The following is a 12,280-nucleotide window of genomic DNA, read 5'->3' as shown; positions in this document are numbered from 1 at the left end:
GCCTGAGCAGTGTGATATCTACCACCTTCACTCCCCTTCTCAGAGCCAGGGGCCATGGATGATTTGAGGAACCGCACCTTCTCGGGTGGCCCCCTATTTATAGAGCTGGGATTGCTGCCAGAGCCAGCCAGACCCTCTGTGAGAGGTCCCTGAGTGCTAGGCCACTCCTTTTTCAAAGTTGGGGGCACTGGAAATCCTAGAAAGCCCACAGGCCGTTTTCCCCTCCTCATGCCTGCTTCTACGGGACTCCTTCAGCCTGGGTCCTGGTATGCCAGAGCTCTCTCAGAAGACTGAGTGAGCTGCTCTTGATTGGAACGAATTTGATTGGACACCCAAGTTTCAGGGGATTTCACACCCAGGTCTGGGTACCAAGTCTGCTCCACAGTGGAGCACAGTATGCATTTCAGTGAAATCTTCCATCTCCCTGGTTACATTAGACAGATGTTACCCAATTCTTGTTTTGGTGCCTCCGCCCCCCTTTCTAGATCCATGAAGATCTAGGGCCTTTTCTTTTTTCGCGGGCCTCTCACTGTTGTGGCCTTTCCCGTTGCGGAGCACAGGCTCTGGACGCCCAGGCTCAGCGGCCATGGCTCACGGGCCTAGCCGCTCCGCGGCATGTGGGATCTTCCCGGACCGGGGCACGAACCCGTGTCCCCTGCATCAGCAGGCGGACTCTCAACCACTGCGCCACCAGGGAAACCCTAGGGCCTTTTATTAGTATATTTTTTCTTAGTTTCAGAATTCTTAGCCACACGGATCAAAGTCCAATCAAACCTCCTCCAAACACCTTCATCTCCTTGCTTGGAATTGGGGTGGTTCCCACTCTTCCCAACCACTAATTATATAAATTACCTCTGGCGTATTTTGCTTCTTTACACTTCTATTCAATTTTACTAGCTCCATTTCAATAGAGAAACCTCACTTCCAAGTTCTGATATTTATTACAGTTGTGAGACAAAAAAGCAGACGTAAGTGATCAAAGTGGAATCTTCATGCCTACAGATTCAGAAAAAAAGTGGTCTCTAGGGAATGAAAGCTTCCTATTTCTAATAGATCTGAAGACAGTCCAACCAGTCAACTTTCCAAAAACCTGAACATGTAGGATCAAGTAGTAATGAGATTAGTTGTGAAGTAGTGAGATTAGTTTAGTTGTTCCATTTGATTAGTTTGCTTAAAGGATTTCAGAATAAAGTTTTTCATTCTAACCAAACTCACAAAGATGGTTAATTCAGAGGCAAATTTAAACATTCATTCATTCAACCAATATTTACTAGGCACCCAATAAGCTTAGGTATCGTTCTAGGCATTGGAGATAGTGAACAGGAGACACTCCTCATGGAGTACACTGTAGCGGGGAAGACCCTCAGATACACATATTTGTAACAGTACCTAAGGCCAAAGACGCAAGGGTGGTTACAAGAATTTGAACAAGGTAATTATCTTCCTACAAGTTATTTCCTCATTTAAAAAACAGGGAATTTACTTTTTAGCAAACTAGTAGCCTCAGTTGTTCTATCCCTCCAAACCACTGTTGTATCAATCAGAGAAGCCTCATTCAGTAAATGGAGATTCTTACTTGTAATTCTGGTAGTAAAATAACTGACCTATGGTTTCACACACTTCATTCCCTTTCATCAAGGATGGAAATTGAGGCTAGATAATGACCTTTCCTAAGGATGGTAGAAAAAATATAAGCACTTCCTAGAGTTCAACTATTGCTTTAAAATATTTTTAGGTTCATTACCTTTGAGAACTTCCTTTACCTTCTTACCCTTGGCTCAATATTTTTGAAGCCTGAAATAGCTGACCAATTAAATATTTATTCACCAAAGATGAGATCCACTATGCCCCTCAGGAACGGAACAGATGAGACTCAAATTCAACAGCATCTGCCGGCCTTTACTACACCTTGATTTTCCCTTGCCAGGAGAGCTACAAAAAAGACCCACTCAAGTGGAGCAGTAGCGAACAGCTCACTCCTAACCGGGTCAAGATTTACTCCTGCAGCGAAAGAAAACCAGTTCCTCTGATTTCGCTAAACCATGGATGCTGATGGGACAAACTTTAATAAAAAATAGTAATACACAGTATTAGAATCACATAAAACCAACCCAGTACTTCCTCCATCTGAATTAACACGCGGCTGCTTAAAACATTTATAACGCAGTTTTCTTTCAACAGCTTACAGTGACTACAGGGAAAAACACTGGTAAGGAATGAGGGTAAAATTCTTCTGGTTTACCATTAACTCCTTGTACTTCCCGTTCTCAAACTTGGTCTAGTAAAAGAATATGCATTATCTCAAGTTATTTACCATAAACATCATGAAGACACAGAAAACAAGAATCAAAACCAAGTTAAACGCATTTTATTTTTAAAAAGTCCATTCACAAAATTGAATGATTAATTCAAGCTGCACAGCAGCTAATGACTACTGCATGGCAGTGAAAATGAAGTGCACAGTGGCTCAGATAAAGGTCCTCATAAGGATGGTCCTGCAAAAAAGAAGAAAGTATATACATAAGCAGGTGAAAGATTCTACAATTACATCCATTCTCTTTACTGAGAATCCAATTGCTTTAATAGCTTTTTGCTGGCTACAGTCTGTTAGATCAGATAATAGAACAAATTATGAGATCTTACTTTAAGTTCTGAGGCACAGCTTGGCATTTTACTTTAGGAATACTAAGCACTGTTACTTTATAAAAACCTACCTTTTAGCCATGAGCTTGAACTGGAATTTTGTTTTTTAAGAGTTGCTAAGCCTGTAGTAGCACACTCCTCCCTAGAAAAGTAAACAGCCTTTAGAACTAGCTTTTCTCAGAGACAAGTTCCATCTCAGGCTAAACCCTCCCACCCCCCCCACTAATGGTCCACCCACCCTCCCACCAGCATTCTGGGGAAGATTCTAATACATTACTTTGAGCCATTGTTTTAAGTTAATAGGTCAAAAGAAGATAGGAAATATAGAAATTAAAGGGTGAAAATGTATCACTGTAGAATTAATTAAAGTGCTTGCTTCCTTCAGTTGGGAGCCACCAAGAGCAGGGTGTCAACTTAAAGCAATTCATTTCCAGAAAAACCAAGTTCAGCTTAACTGGACTAGTTTTGGCTCAATATATTAAAGAAAATATAAGAGAAAGCTGGATTTTAGAGAGCTATATGGATGTAAGTAAAATCTGTTCTTACCTACCAGCATAGCAATAAAACCTTTTCTCCTGGTTCTGACTGCTAGTCCTAAGAGTCAGGTGTGCCTTACTCTTGTCTGCCTCCTTCCTTGCGATGGTCACTGAAACTTCACTCCCTCCTAGCTTTCATGGAGCGTGCCGTGGCCTGCCCCTGGCTTATCTGTACTCCACATACCACAAGTGTCTACTCTCAGCTGTAGAGTGTCTGACCTCGGAGCCATTCGCGCTATACTTGCTAGCAGTTCCTAGTAGCTGAACATCTCTCCTGGATCTTTAAAGGCATTGTCACGAATCCTGAGGTATCTGCAAACTCCCTCAATAGTTAAGGTTCCACCTGCCATTGCAAACTCAGCCAGTATCAAGCCCATGGAACTATTACCCACGCTTTCCCACCCACCTCCACCTCCCACCCAACCCCACCCAACCCCCTCCCCAAACTTCCAAGTAACACACCCATGGGATGGAATACAGTCCTAGTGATAAACAAATCTCTATTCTACTAAGTACAATGGCACTGAAATTGAGGGTACCAAAGGGAGGGCTCAAAGGAAGCTATGTACAAATAACAATGATTGGATATTAAGTAAACTGTTATAAAGGTTTAGAAATCATTTTCTATACAATCAGCATTTTAGAATGTTTGTGTCATCTTGTGCCGTATTTAAAGGAAAACTGCAGTTAGCATGAATTAAAGTAGATAATATGGCTCCTCACCATAACAAATTTTTATCTCCATACAGATAATTATTACTAGTGTTGTCAATCCATAAACCTATATAAAGACCCACCCAACCAGAACAAAAACTGCAGTTTTCCTTTAATGTAAACCTGTTTTTGTGTTAAGAGTAAATTCCTTACTGGTACTGGTCAGTTTAAAAAGGTCTCTCCAAAACTTCTAATTTGTGGATTTATGGGGTGGCATTAGCCAGCATCTGGTTTCTATTCTCTGGCAGAGTTTTGAACTTGAATTGTGATAGAAGCATTCAACATTATCAGGGGTAGCGGGTAGGGAAGGTCCAAAGCTCTGCCAGTCCCAAATCCATACAGTTGTCATTCCATTCAAGAGGGTATTAAATTGTTTATTTATTACACATGATAATGGATGATACACAAGCTTCATTCCCATCTATATCTGGTACCATAATCCAATTTAGATATATTGCATAGGATATGCCAACAATCATATATTAATAATCAAAAAACTCCATCACTTGGCTTGGGTGACCCTTTTCACGGTGAACTCCAGGTCACAACGCAGTAACTGTCAGTTCAACTACACCAAGGTTTCGGAAGACAGTAGCTTCTCCACCAAAGCAGGTTGTAAATAAATTTTGAATGGAACCTGGCATCACCCTGAAGGAACTCTAACTTCACACTGTTGGGGTAGTTTACCAAAATGGCTTCAGAGTAGACTAACTTTACACAGCACATTTAAAAAAAAGACACATTTATTCAGCGTCATGATCAGACTATTACATTTAGCAATCAACAGCATGGGTGCAAAAAAAAAAAAAAATCTACATTAAAACCCTTTTGTTGGAATGCTTTACACTTTCCACAGAACAGAAACTAAAATAACCTGTTATACAATTAGTCACAAATACAGTCCTCGAGTTTTGCCCATACACATGAGTATTGTCTAAAACATGTCTTCTTTGTAGCAGCTAGGCCCTGCCACCACTGTGCTTGGCTGAGTTCACAAATCTGTTGTAACCTGTAGCTTCCCTGTCACTTCTCTGGCTCTCCTCTCCTGCTAAGCTTTGTTTCCTGTTGAACAATATGGAATAAAGTTGTTAATCTAAACATATTAAGACTCAAGGCTACAATCCAATAGCAAGTTGTTTCCCACAAATTTTGCTGATCTGAATATTAACTTTATATCCACAATTTTACTGTAATTATAATGTTAACTATGTTTCACTGCTCAGCTACATTAGGGTTACTGTGTTCATTATCAATTACAAGAAAATTAAGTGAAAACCAAAAAAGGTGTTCACTTACCTGGCAGTAATCAAAACCTTCTGCCACTGCCATAGCTACTGCTGCTGCTGGAACCACCATAGCCACCTAAGAACAAATTTGTTCCCTTAGGCTTTAGAAGTATGAATAGTAACGGTAATGCTTTTATATGTGGGGCTTTCATATTTGTATTATATAAGTTCAAATTCACAAGTTTGGGCTCACATGATTTTCCTAACTGAACTACAAGTTACCAGTCACTTATCAAGATTTTAAACTGTCAGCTTTTTTCCTGCACCTGCATTGCCTAAAGGTCTAATATTTTCCTCAACGGTACTAGTTTAGCCCTCCCACACCACATATACACCATACCTTGGTTTCGGGGTTTGGCAAAGTATTGGCCTCCACCACCATAGGGGCCAGAACTTCTGCCTCCAAAGTTTCCTCCTTTCATGGGTCCAAAATTGGAAGATTGATTGTTGTAACTGCCAAAATCATTGTAGCTTCCACCACCTCCAAAATTGCTTCCTAAGAATGGAAAAGAAGGCCTTTATCTGTTACTCGGGGAAAATGATCAATTCTGGTGTTCTAAGTAAAAAAGTTGCTTGATCTGCCTTGCTCCCAAAACTGGTGGCTCCAATGTTTATCTTTGTATTTTATCCTTTCTGGGCAAGGCATTCAGTTGAATAATCCAATAATCTAAAGAAATTTACCCAACTCACCACCGTATAGCAAACAATATATTCTCTTGCCTTGAAGACCTTTACCCATCCAGGGGCACAGCAAACACATGCTGGATACATCAACTAAGTGCCTAAGACCCCAAGAGTTAAGACACTAAATCCTGCTAGAATCTAATCTAATTCCAACTGAAGACACCACTATCCACTTATCCATCTATCTATTTTGGGAGTGAGGCGGCCCCAGCTTAAAGCTAGGAGGAGGTAGCATTGCAAGCCCGTTAAGAAAGTACCATGCAGCGTAACACACAAGCATCAAGTCCCCATATGGATAAACTCTAAAAGGCTAATCTAGCTATTGCACCAGTACTTGGATCACTGGATACCTACCACTACCACCGCCAAAGCCGCCTCCGCCTCCTCCGTTGTTATAGCTGTCACTCCCGCCATAGCCACTGCCCTGGTTTCCATAACCCTGTCCACCACTTCCATAGCCTCTGCTTCCTCCAGAGTAACCAGGGCCGCCTCCTCCATAACCACCTACAAGAATACAATTCTTCTCAATAAGACAAAAGTATTCAACAGTCAAATTTTGTGCTAGCGTGACAGCTAAAGGCCTGCTCACAACATGCTATGAGGTCAGAATTGAGCTTATCATGCACTAGAGTTTTAGTCTATTAGCCTATTCTAAAGGTTGCCAAAACTTATATAATCTGTGGTTCCTTAAATGAAACAAACAAAACTTACCATCATTACCAAATCCATTATAGCCATCCCCACTGCCACCATATCCACCACCACCACGGCTGCCACCAAAGCCACCTGGAGAAAAGCAGAATTAAAACAAACAAACAAAAACCAGGTTTGAAGTATGTGGATCGCATACAAGTCACCCCCTTCTAAGTCTAAATTTTAGGAAGCATTAAATCAGTAAATTATTTCCGTATGCAAGACTAACTACCGGTTAGTGAGAAGCTAGAACTACATCTGGATTAAAATGTAACTTTGGATAAGACATCTGGGGGTAATTATAATTTTACCATTAACTCTCATTAGTAAACTATAACCACACAAACCTCGACCACTGAAGTTTCCTCCACGACCAAAGTTGTCATTCCCACCAAAACCACCTCCACGACCACCACCAAAGTTTCCAGAACCACTTCGACCTGAAGAGACAAGTTTTAAGTGTTAGGCTATACAAATTGGAATTACTCAAAATTATGTTTAAGGTTTAATTAAGTAACAAACTGACCTCTTTGGCTGGATGAGGCACTAGCCATCTCTTGCTTAGATAGGGCTTTCCTTACTTCACAGTTGTGGCCATTCACAGTGTGGTATTTCTGAACTGAAAAAATATGAAGATAAAGAAAACACCAACTCAGCATTTAGAATACAGCATGGATTTCAGAACCCTTAGCAAATGCCAGCTACCTGATACTTACTGACAATCTTGTCTACAGAGTCATGGTCATCAAAGGTTACGAAAGCAAAGCCTCTCTTTTTGCCACTGCCTCGATCAGTCATGATTTCAATCACTTCAATTTTCCCATACTGTTCAAAATAATCTCTTAGATGATGTTCTTCAGTGTCTTCTTTAATGCCACCAACAAAAATCTTTTTCACAGTTAAGTGGGCACCAGGTCTTTGAGAATCCTAACACGAAAAAAATTAGGTTAACTTATATTAACAAAACCTATCCCCAAGTTAAGAATTTTAAGTTTGCTACACCCCCAAATGTTAAGTCCCCCTAGTGGCACACTTCCAAATGACTAAAGGAAGGGGGGGGAAAGATCACTTACTTCTCTTGAGACGGCCCTCTTTGGTTCCACAACTCTTCCATCCACCTTGTGTGGCCTTGCATTCATGGCCGCATCCACCTCCTCCACAGTGGCATATGTGACAAACCCGAAGCCTCTGGAGCGTTTGGTGTTTGGATCCCTCATTACCTTTAATGTTTAATACGTGGTAAGACCCCAGAAGCTATTGTCTTTTCTACCTTAAGGCAACAGGAGACTTTATACCAACCCTTTGTCTGAAGCCCTTCAATTTCCCACTAACCATCTAAAGTTAATCTATTAATTGGGAATTTTTTAATCAGTTAAAGCCACACCTTACTTAAAACTATAATCCCATTAGCATTCAGACGGTAAGTACAGCAAGCTAAGCCAAAGAAATCAACGAGTTCTACGGTCCTTTGTCTCTTTCAAGTCTTACCACACAATCTGTGAGCGTTCCCCACTGCTCAAAATGGCTCCTCAGACTCTCATCGGTTGTTTCAAAGCTCAAACCTCCGATGAAGAGCTTCCGCAGCTGTTCGGGCTCTTTGGGTGACTATGAGTAGGGGGAAAAAAAGCGGTAAGTAGGGCTATAACGCAAAAACACCTTCCAGTTACAAGAACCAAAACTAAAACTAGATAGCAACGTACGAAACATTTATTGTTCCTTCTGGTCGCAGCAAGCCACGTGCTTCTCCGCACTGGGGGAGGCGGTATGTTGGGTGCTGGGTGGGCCGGGAGGCGCCGAGCGCATGCGTCCCTCACTCCCTTCGACGCACGCGCAACAAAAGGACTAGGAGGGAGGAGTACATCGCCAATATCGACTATAAATGCTCTTTAAGAAAGTCGCCCGCTGAGACAAGGTAAAAAAAACAGATTGAATGTGCTTAAGAGTTTTGCAAGGTGGACCGAGCCTGCGTGATAGCTAAGGGTTGCAGGACGGCAGCCTCATGGCGAAGAGGACAAAATGGCGACCTCAACTTAGGGAGGGGTAGGCCCTGGCAGCGACCGAAGAACTGCTGAACCGGCTGGGGCAAGCAGCCAAACCAGGCCGAACCCTACTGAACTAAGGAAGGCGCGAGAAAGAAAATTTAGCTGGAGAGAGCGTCCTACTCACCTCTGACTTAGACATGACGGCAGTGGAGGGGGGCGGGGGAGACGTTAACGATGCTTACTCGGCGGCGTCCACGAGCAGAAAGGAGTAATCCACCGAACGTATCTGCCAGCCTACCTTCGGCCTCGCTCTTTTATCCCGCCTCCTCGCTTTCAGCATTGGTAGACTCCGCCCCTGAGTAGCTCTGATTGGATATTTGAAATTGCTCCCCCTTACTATTGGTCTCTGATACTGCAGTGCGGTGTAACGTCATCCGTTTGGGCGTTCTACGCAGTCTCCACCCCTCGGGGGGGGTGTCTATGGGGTCCCGAGTAATATTATTCGTAAGTAGTCTGATTGGCTAGTCAGCCAATCATTCATGTTTGAATACACTTAGGGTATTTAGATAACTTTTTAATTCTCTACGCTACGAATTTTATCTTCAGCTCATCTGGCAAACCATGATTAATACTATGTATCAGAAACGTAGTTACCATGTAACAATTTTTTTTTTTGGCAGCGACTGCCTGCTGAGCGCATGTGTAGTAAAATGGCGAGTTTACGCAGGCGCGTTAAGAAGTTCCGCCTGGCGCTTGGAACACGTGAAATGGCGGGCAGGAGACAGCGGCGAACCTAAGGCGCCTGCGTAGTGGCGGGAGTTGGGCCCCTTTTTGCGCAGGCGTAATGGGCGGGGAAAGGGTCCAGTTCCAGGATTGGTCGCGCAGGCGCAGAGAAGGATCCGTTTTGGCGGGCGGTTGGCGTTGCGCAGAACGCGGCGGCAGCGGCGGCCTGTGGTCCGGCCTCACCACCGAGGAACAGGGGAGACGTTAGCGTGAGTGATCGGTCTCGATCCCGGGTAAGTGGCGGACAGTCTTGCCTATGCATACGAGGTCTTGAACCGACTCCAGTTGGCCCCGTTATTGTGTGAAATGAATGGACCGCGGGGTGGGGGCTAGTGAAGGGGGAGCGGTGGGTCCACCCAACCAATGGAAGAACAGGGGCGGGATGCTTTATCCCCGTAGTTTCTGTGGCGCTTTGCAGCCGAAGAGTTTGACTGGCGAGTGAATAGGCCAATTGGGTCCTCCTTTAGCTGCCGACTGACCGGTCCTTGGGCCATCGGTATGTAGGAGGCGGGCTTTCTCATCCTGAGCAGCGGCTCACTGAGCCAATGAGCACGAAGCGCGCGGTAGGTTGGGCTCCTCCAAGAGGCAGCGGTTTGACTCCAATGGGGGATGCGGCAGTCGGGCGGTTAAATGGATGGACCAAATCTGGAGCCAGTAGGCGGACAGCTTACGGAAAGCGCTCGGGCTGGCCGTCCAATCAGCGCTCCAAAAGAGGGAGGTCTTTGATTTGGGGATGCAAGGATGGGGAGTCACTGCCTGCGATGGCGCGAGGGGGTGGGTATTTTATTCACAATGACTTGAACGAATCCTTTGGGTCTCTAGGCCACACACTTCTCTGGTAGGGAACCTGTAAGTTCACTCCTGTATTTCTCGAGTTTGGCTTTATTTCCCTATGTAGGTACATCCCACCATCCTGCAATGTTTAGGTTTTGGGGGGTGCGGGCAACAAGGGAGGTCTTTTGACTTTGAGAACTCGCTTCTTAAGGAAGACGGACTTGAAATGTTAGAGCGAATAGGATAAATCTCTTTGTATTGTTGTGGAAAGGTACCCAAGAAAAATTAACATAATTGTAATAATGCATATTTTCACGGACAAAGAGATTTGTAAATCCATAGAAAAAGTTTGGAAAGCTACATACCAAAGCGTGTTACCTCTAGGGATACAGTGGGATGGAGACAGGTCCGATTTCAAATGTTTAAATCTTTTCAGGGATAATAATTTGTGATTCAAATTAAATTTAAAAGCCAATTGTTTTTGTGTTTTCAGTTATAAGCAAGTACTTCTCAACACCTCCTTACACCTCAAAAAAGTTCTATTTTTCCGTTAAGAACTAAGGTGATCCTCTGTTTAAAAATACAAATTTTAAAAAAGGAGCTTTTTTTGAGTATTTAGTATTGATACCTGCTAGGCATTATGCTAAATGCTTTGCAAGTATCATCCATGTCCCCAGTGCCTTTATCTTAGGCTCTTCTCTGTGGAACTTTTCTCTCCATATATATCTCTTTCTTTACACCATTACAGATCTCCTAAGCCCTTTCTGCTGTTCCATTGAGGATATCTGGATTTGGATAAAAAGGAAGTTGCTTAAGGAGGATGATACTTAGGGTGTTGGAGACAGGAGGACTCATCCATCACCTGGGTTTTTTTTTTGCCTTTTGATTATATTTCCCTTCAAAGTATTTTATATGCAGTTCATATCCCATTAGTAATGCCCATTCGTATCAGTCGAGTGTATTTTAGTAAAACAAATTTTCATTGCATATTGGCTGTATCAGAGTCTATACTGCTCTAATATTTACTGATTTATTTAGTGTCAAGGGGAAAATGTTTAAATACTGTAATAAGTTCAAATACATATGAAGTTCTCTTATGAGTAGAGACCTTCCTGACATTGTACAAAAGGAAGATGATTTTAGATGAGCTTATCATGAAGGAGAGATTTTCACGTTCTCTGGTACTTGCAAAAGGAAAACCTATTTTGTATTTGCTTCTAAACTATTCATAGGTATGCTAATAATGCAGCTACTTAGTTTATAAGAACTAAAGTGAAATAGATTAAGGGTATCTGTCCCTAATTTATTTAGGTTTGAAAGGAATACAATCTTGATCTACTACAGGGTTTCTCAAGCTCAGCACTATTGATATTTTGAGCCTGATAAATGCATTTCACCTCCCCCCATACCCCCACTTGTGACAATCAAAATGTCACCAAATGTCCTGGGAGGGAGAGGTGCAAAATCTCCACTTGAAAACCATTGACTGAAATGACAGATGGTAGAGTTGATTATCTTGTCAAAATCTTTTATTTTGCCAATTGGAATTTAGAGGGAGAAGATGGGTGAAGTGTTTAGGAAGTGTCCTTTAGTAAATGGATCACTAAATCCTCATGATTATCTCTTCAGATATAGCTGATCATTGTTTGATTGGATAAAAGGAAAATTTCATTAAGGTTTTTACCATTTCTTGCAATTTTTTTTTTTTTTTTTTGCGGTACGGTGGCCTCTCATTGTTGTGGCCTCTCCCCTTGCGGAGCACAGGCTCCGGACGCGCAGGCTCAGCGGCCATGGCTCACGGGCCCAGCCGCTCCGCGGCATGTGGGATCTTCCCGGACCGGGGCACGAACCCGTGTCCCCTGCATCGGCAGGCGGACTCGCAACCACTGCGCCACCAGAGAAGCCCCCATTTCTTGCAATTTGAACGTTGATTGCATCTTGTGTTTGTTTGGCTTCCTAAAATAATGGCAAATATGTTTTTGAAGAAGGTAGACTTTGCTTCAGATGCTTATTACATTCTCATTTGACTTAATCCTGTTTCCTTTAAAGTTTCATTATGCAAATAAATGTGCAAAGCACTCTGACATTTTCCTTTTTTAAAAATAAATTTATTTATTTAATTTATTTATTTGTGTCTGTGTGGGGTCTTTGTTGCTGCACGCGGGCTTTCTCTAGTTGCGGCGAG

General features: G+C 42.7%; 2 protein-coding genes across 8 annotated transcripts in view; one reads left to right on the top strand and one right to left on the bottom strand.

Annotated features, from left to right (window-relative positions):
• Positions 1-2,352: 2,352 nt before the first annotated feature.
• On the bottom strand, positions 2,353-8,861 carry HNRNPA1 (heterogeneous nuclear ribonucleoprotein A1). Of its 5 annotated transcripts, XR_014295351.1 has the most exons (12): positions 8,723-8,861; positions 8,045-8,161; positions 7,630-7,776; positions 7,273-7,483; positions 7,083-7,175; positions 6,904-6,996; positions 6,575-6,649; positions 6,218-6,367; positions 5,520-5,675; positions 5,190-5,255; positions 2,715-2,785; positions 2,353-2,495 (listed from the first exon to the last, which is right to left on the bottom strand). XR_014295351.1 is itself a non-coding variant. In XM_082636427.1 (11 exons), exons 1-10 carry the CDS (start codon positions 8,735-8,737, stop codon positions 5,200-5,202), a joined length of 1,113 nt encoding a protein of 370 aa, XP_082492553.1. In that variant the 5' UTR covers positions 8,738-8,861; the 3' UTR covers positions 2,353-2,785; positions 5,190-5,199. The 5 variants fall into 5 exon arrangements, 4 of the variants coding, with proteins under 4 accessions (XP_082492553.1, XP_082492552.1, XP_082492555.1 ...); XM_082636427.1 differs by having other exon boundaries at positions 2,353-2,785; XM_082636426.1 differs by lacking the exons at positions 2,353-2,495; positions 2,715-2,785 and adding an exon at positions 4,619-4,955.
• A 361-nt stretch (positions 8,862-9,222) lies between these two features.
• Positions 9,223-12,280, top strand: part of CBX5 (chromobox 5) — a 35,678-nt gene continuing 32,620 nt past the window's right edge. For all 3 annotated transcript variants that reach the window (XM_082636212.1, XM_082636207.1, XM_082636209.1), the window contains exon 1: positions 9,223-9,554. The gene's annotated coding sequence lies outside the window, so the exon portion shown is untranslated. The remainder of the gene's footprint in view (positions 9,555-12,280) is intronic.

This window comes from Mesoplodon mirus (assembly GCF_964341445.2).
Source record: "Mesoplodon mirus genome assembly, chromosome: 11".
Lineage (NCBI taxonomy): Eukaryota > Metazoa > Chordata > Mammalia > Artiodactyla > Ziphiidae > Mesoplodon > Mesoplodon mirus.
This window is presented reverse-complemented; position numbering and strand designations above follow the sequence as displayed.

What these genes read in the sequence shown, in the direction of transcription:
- HNRNPA1 (XM_082636427.1), bottom strand. An exon ending in CTCTGTAGACAAGATTGTCA is followed by an intron (nt 7,176 to 7,272) that starts GTAAGTATCAGG and finishes ATATTTTTTCAG; the next exon opens with TTCAGAAATACCACACTGTG. An exon ending in TAATGGATTTGGTAATGATG is followed by an intron (nt 6,368 to 6,574) that starts GTAAGTTTTGTT and finishes GTATTCTTGTAG; the next exon opens with GTGGTTATGGAGGAGGCGGC.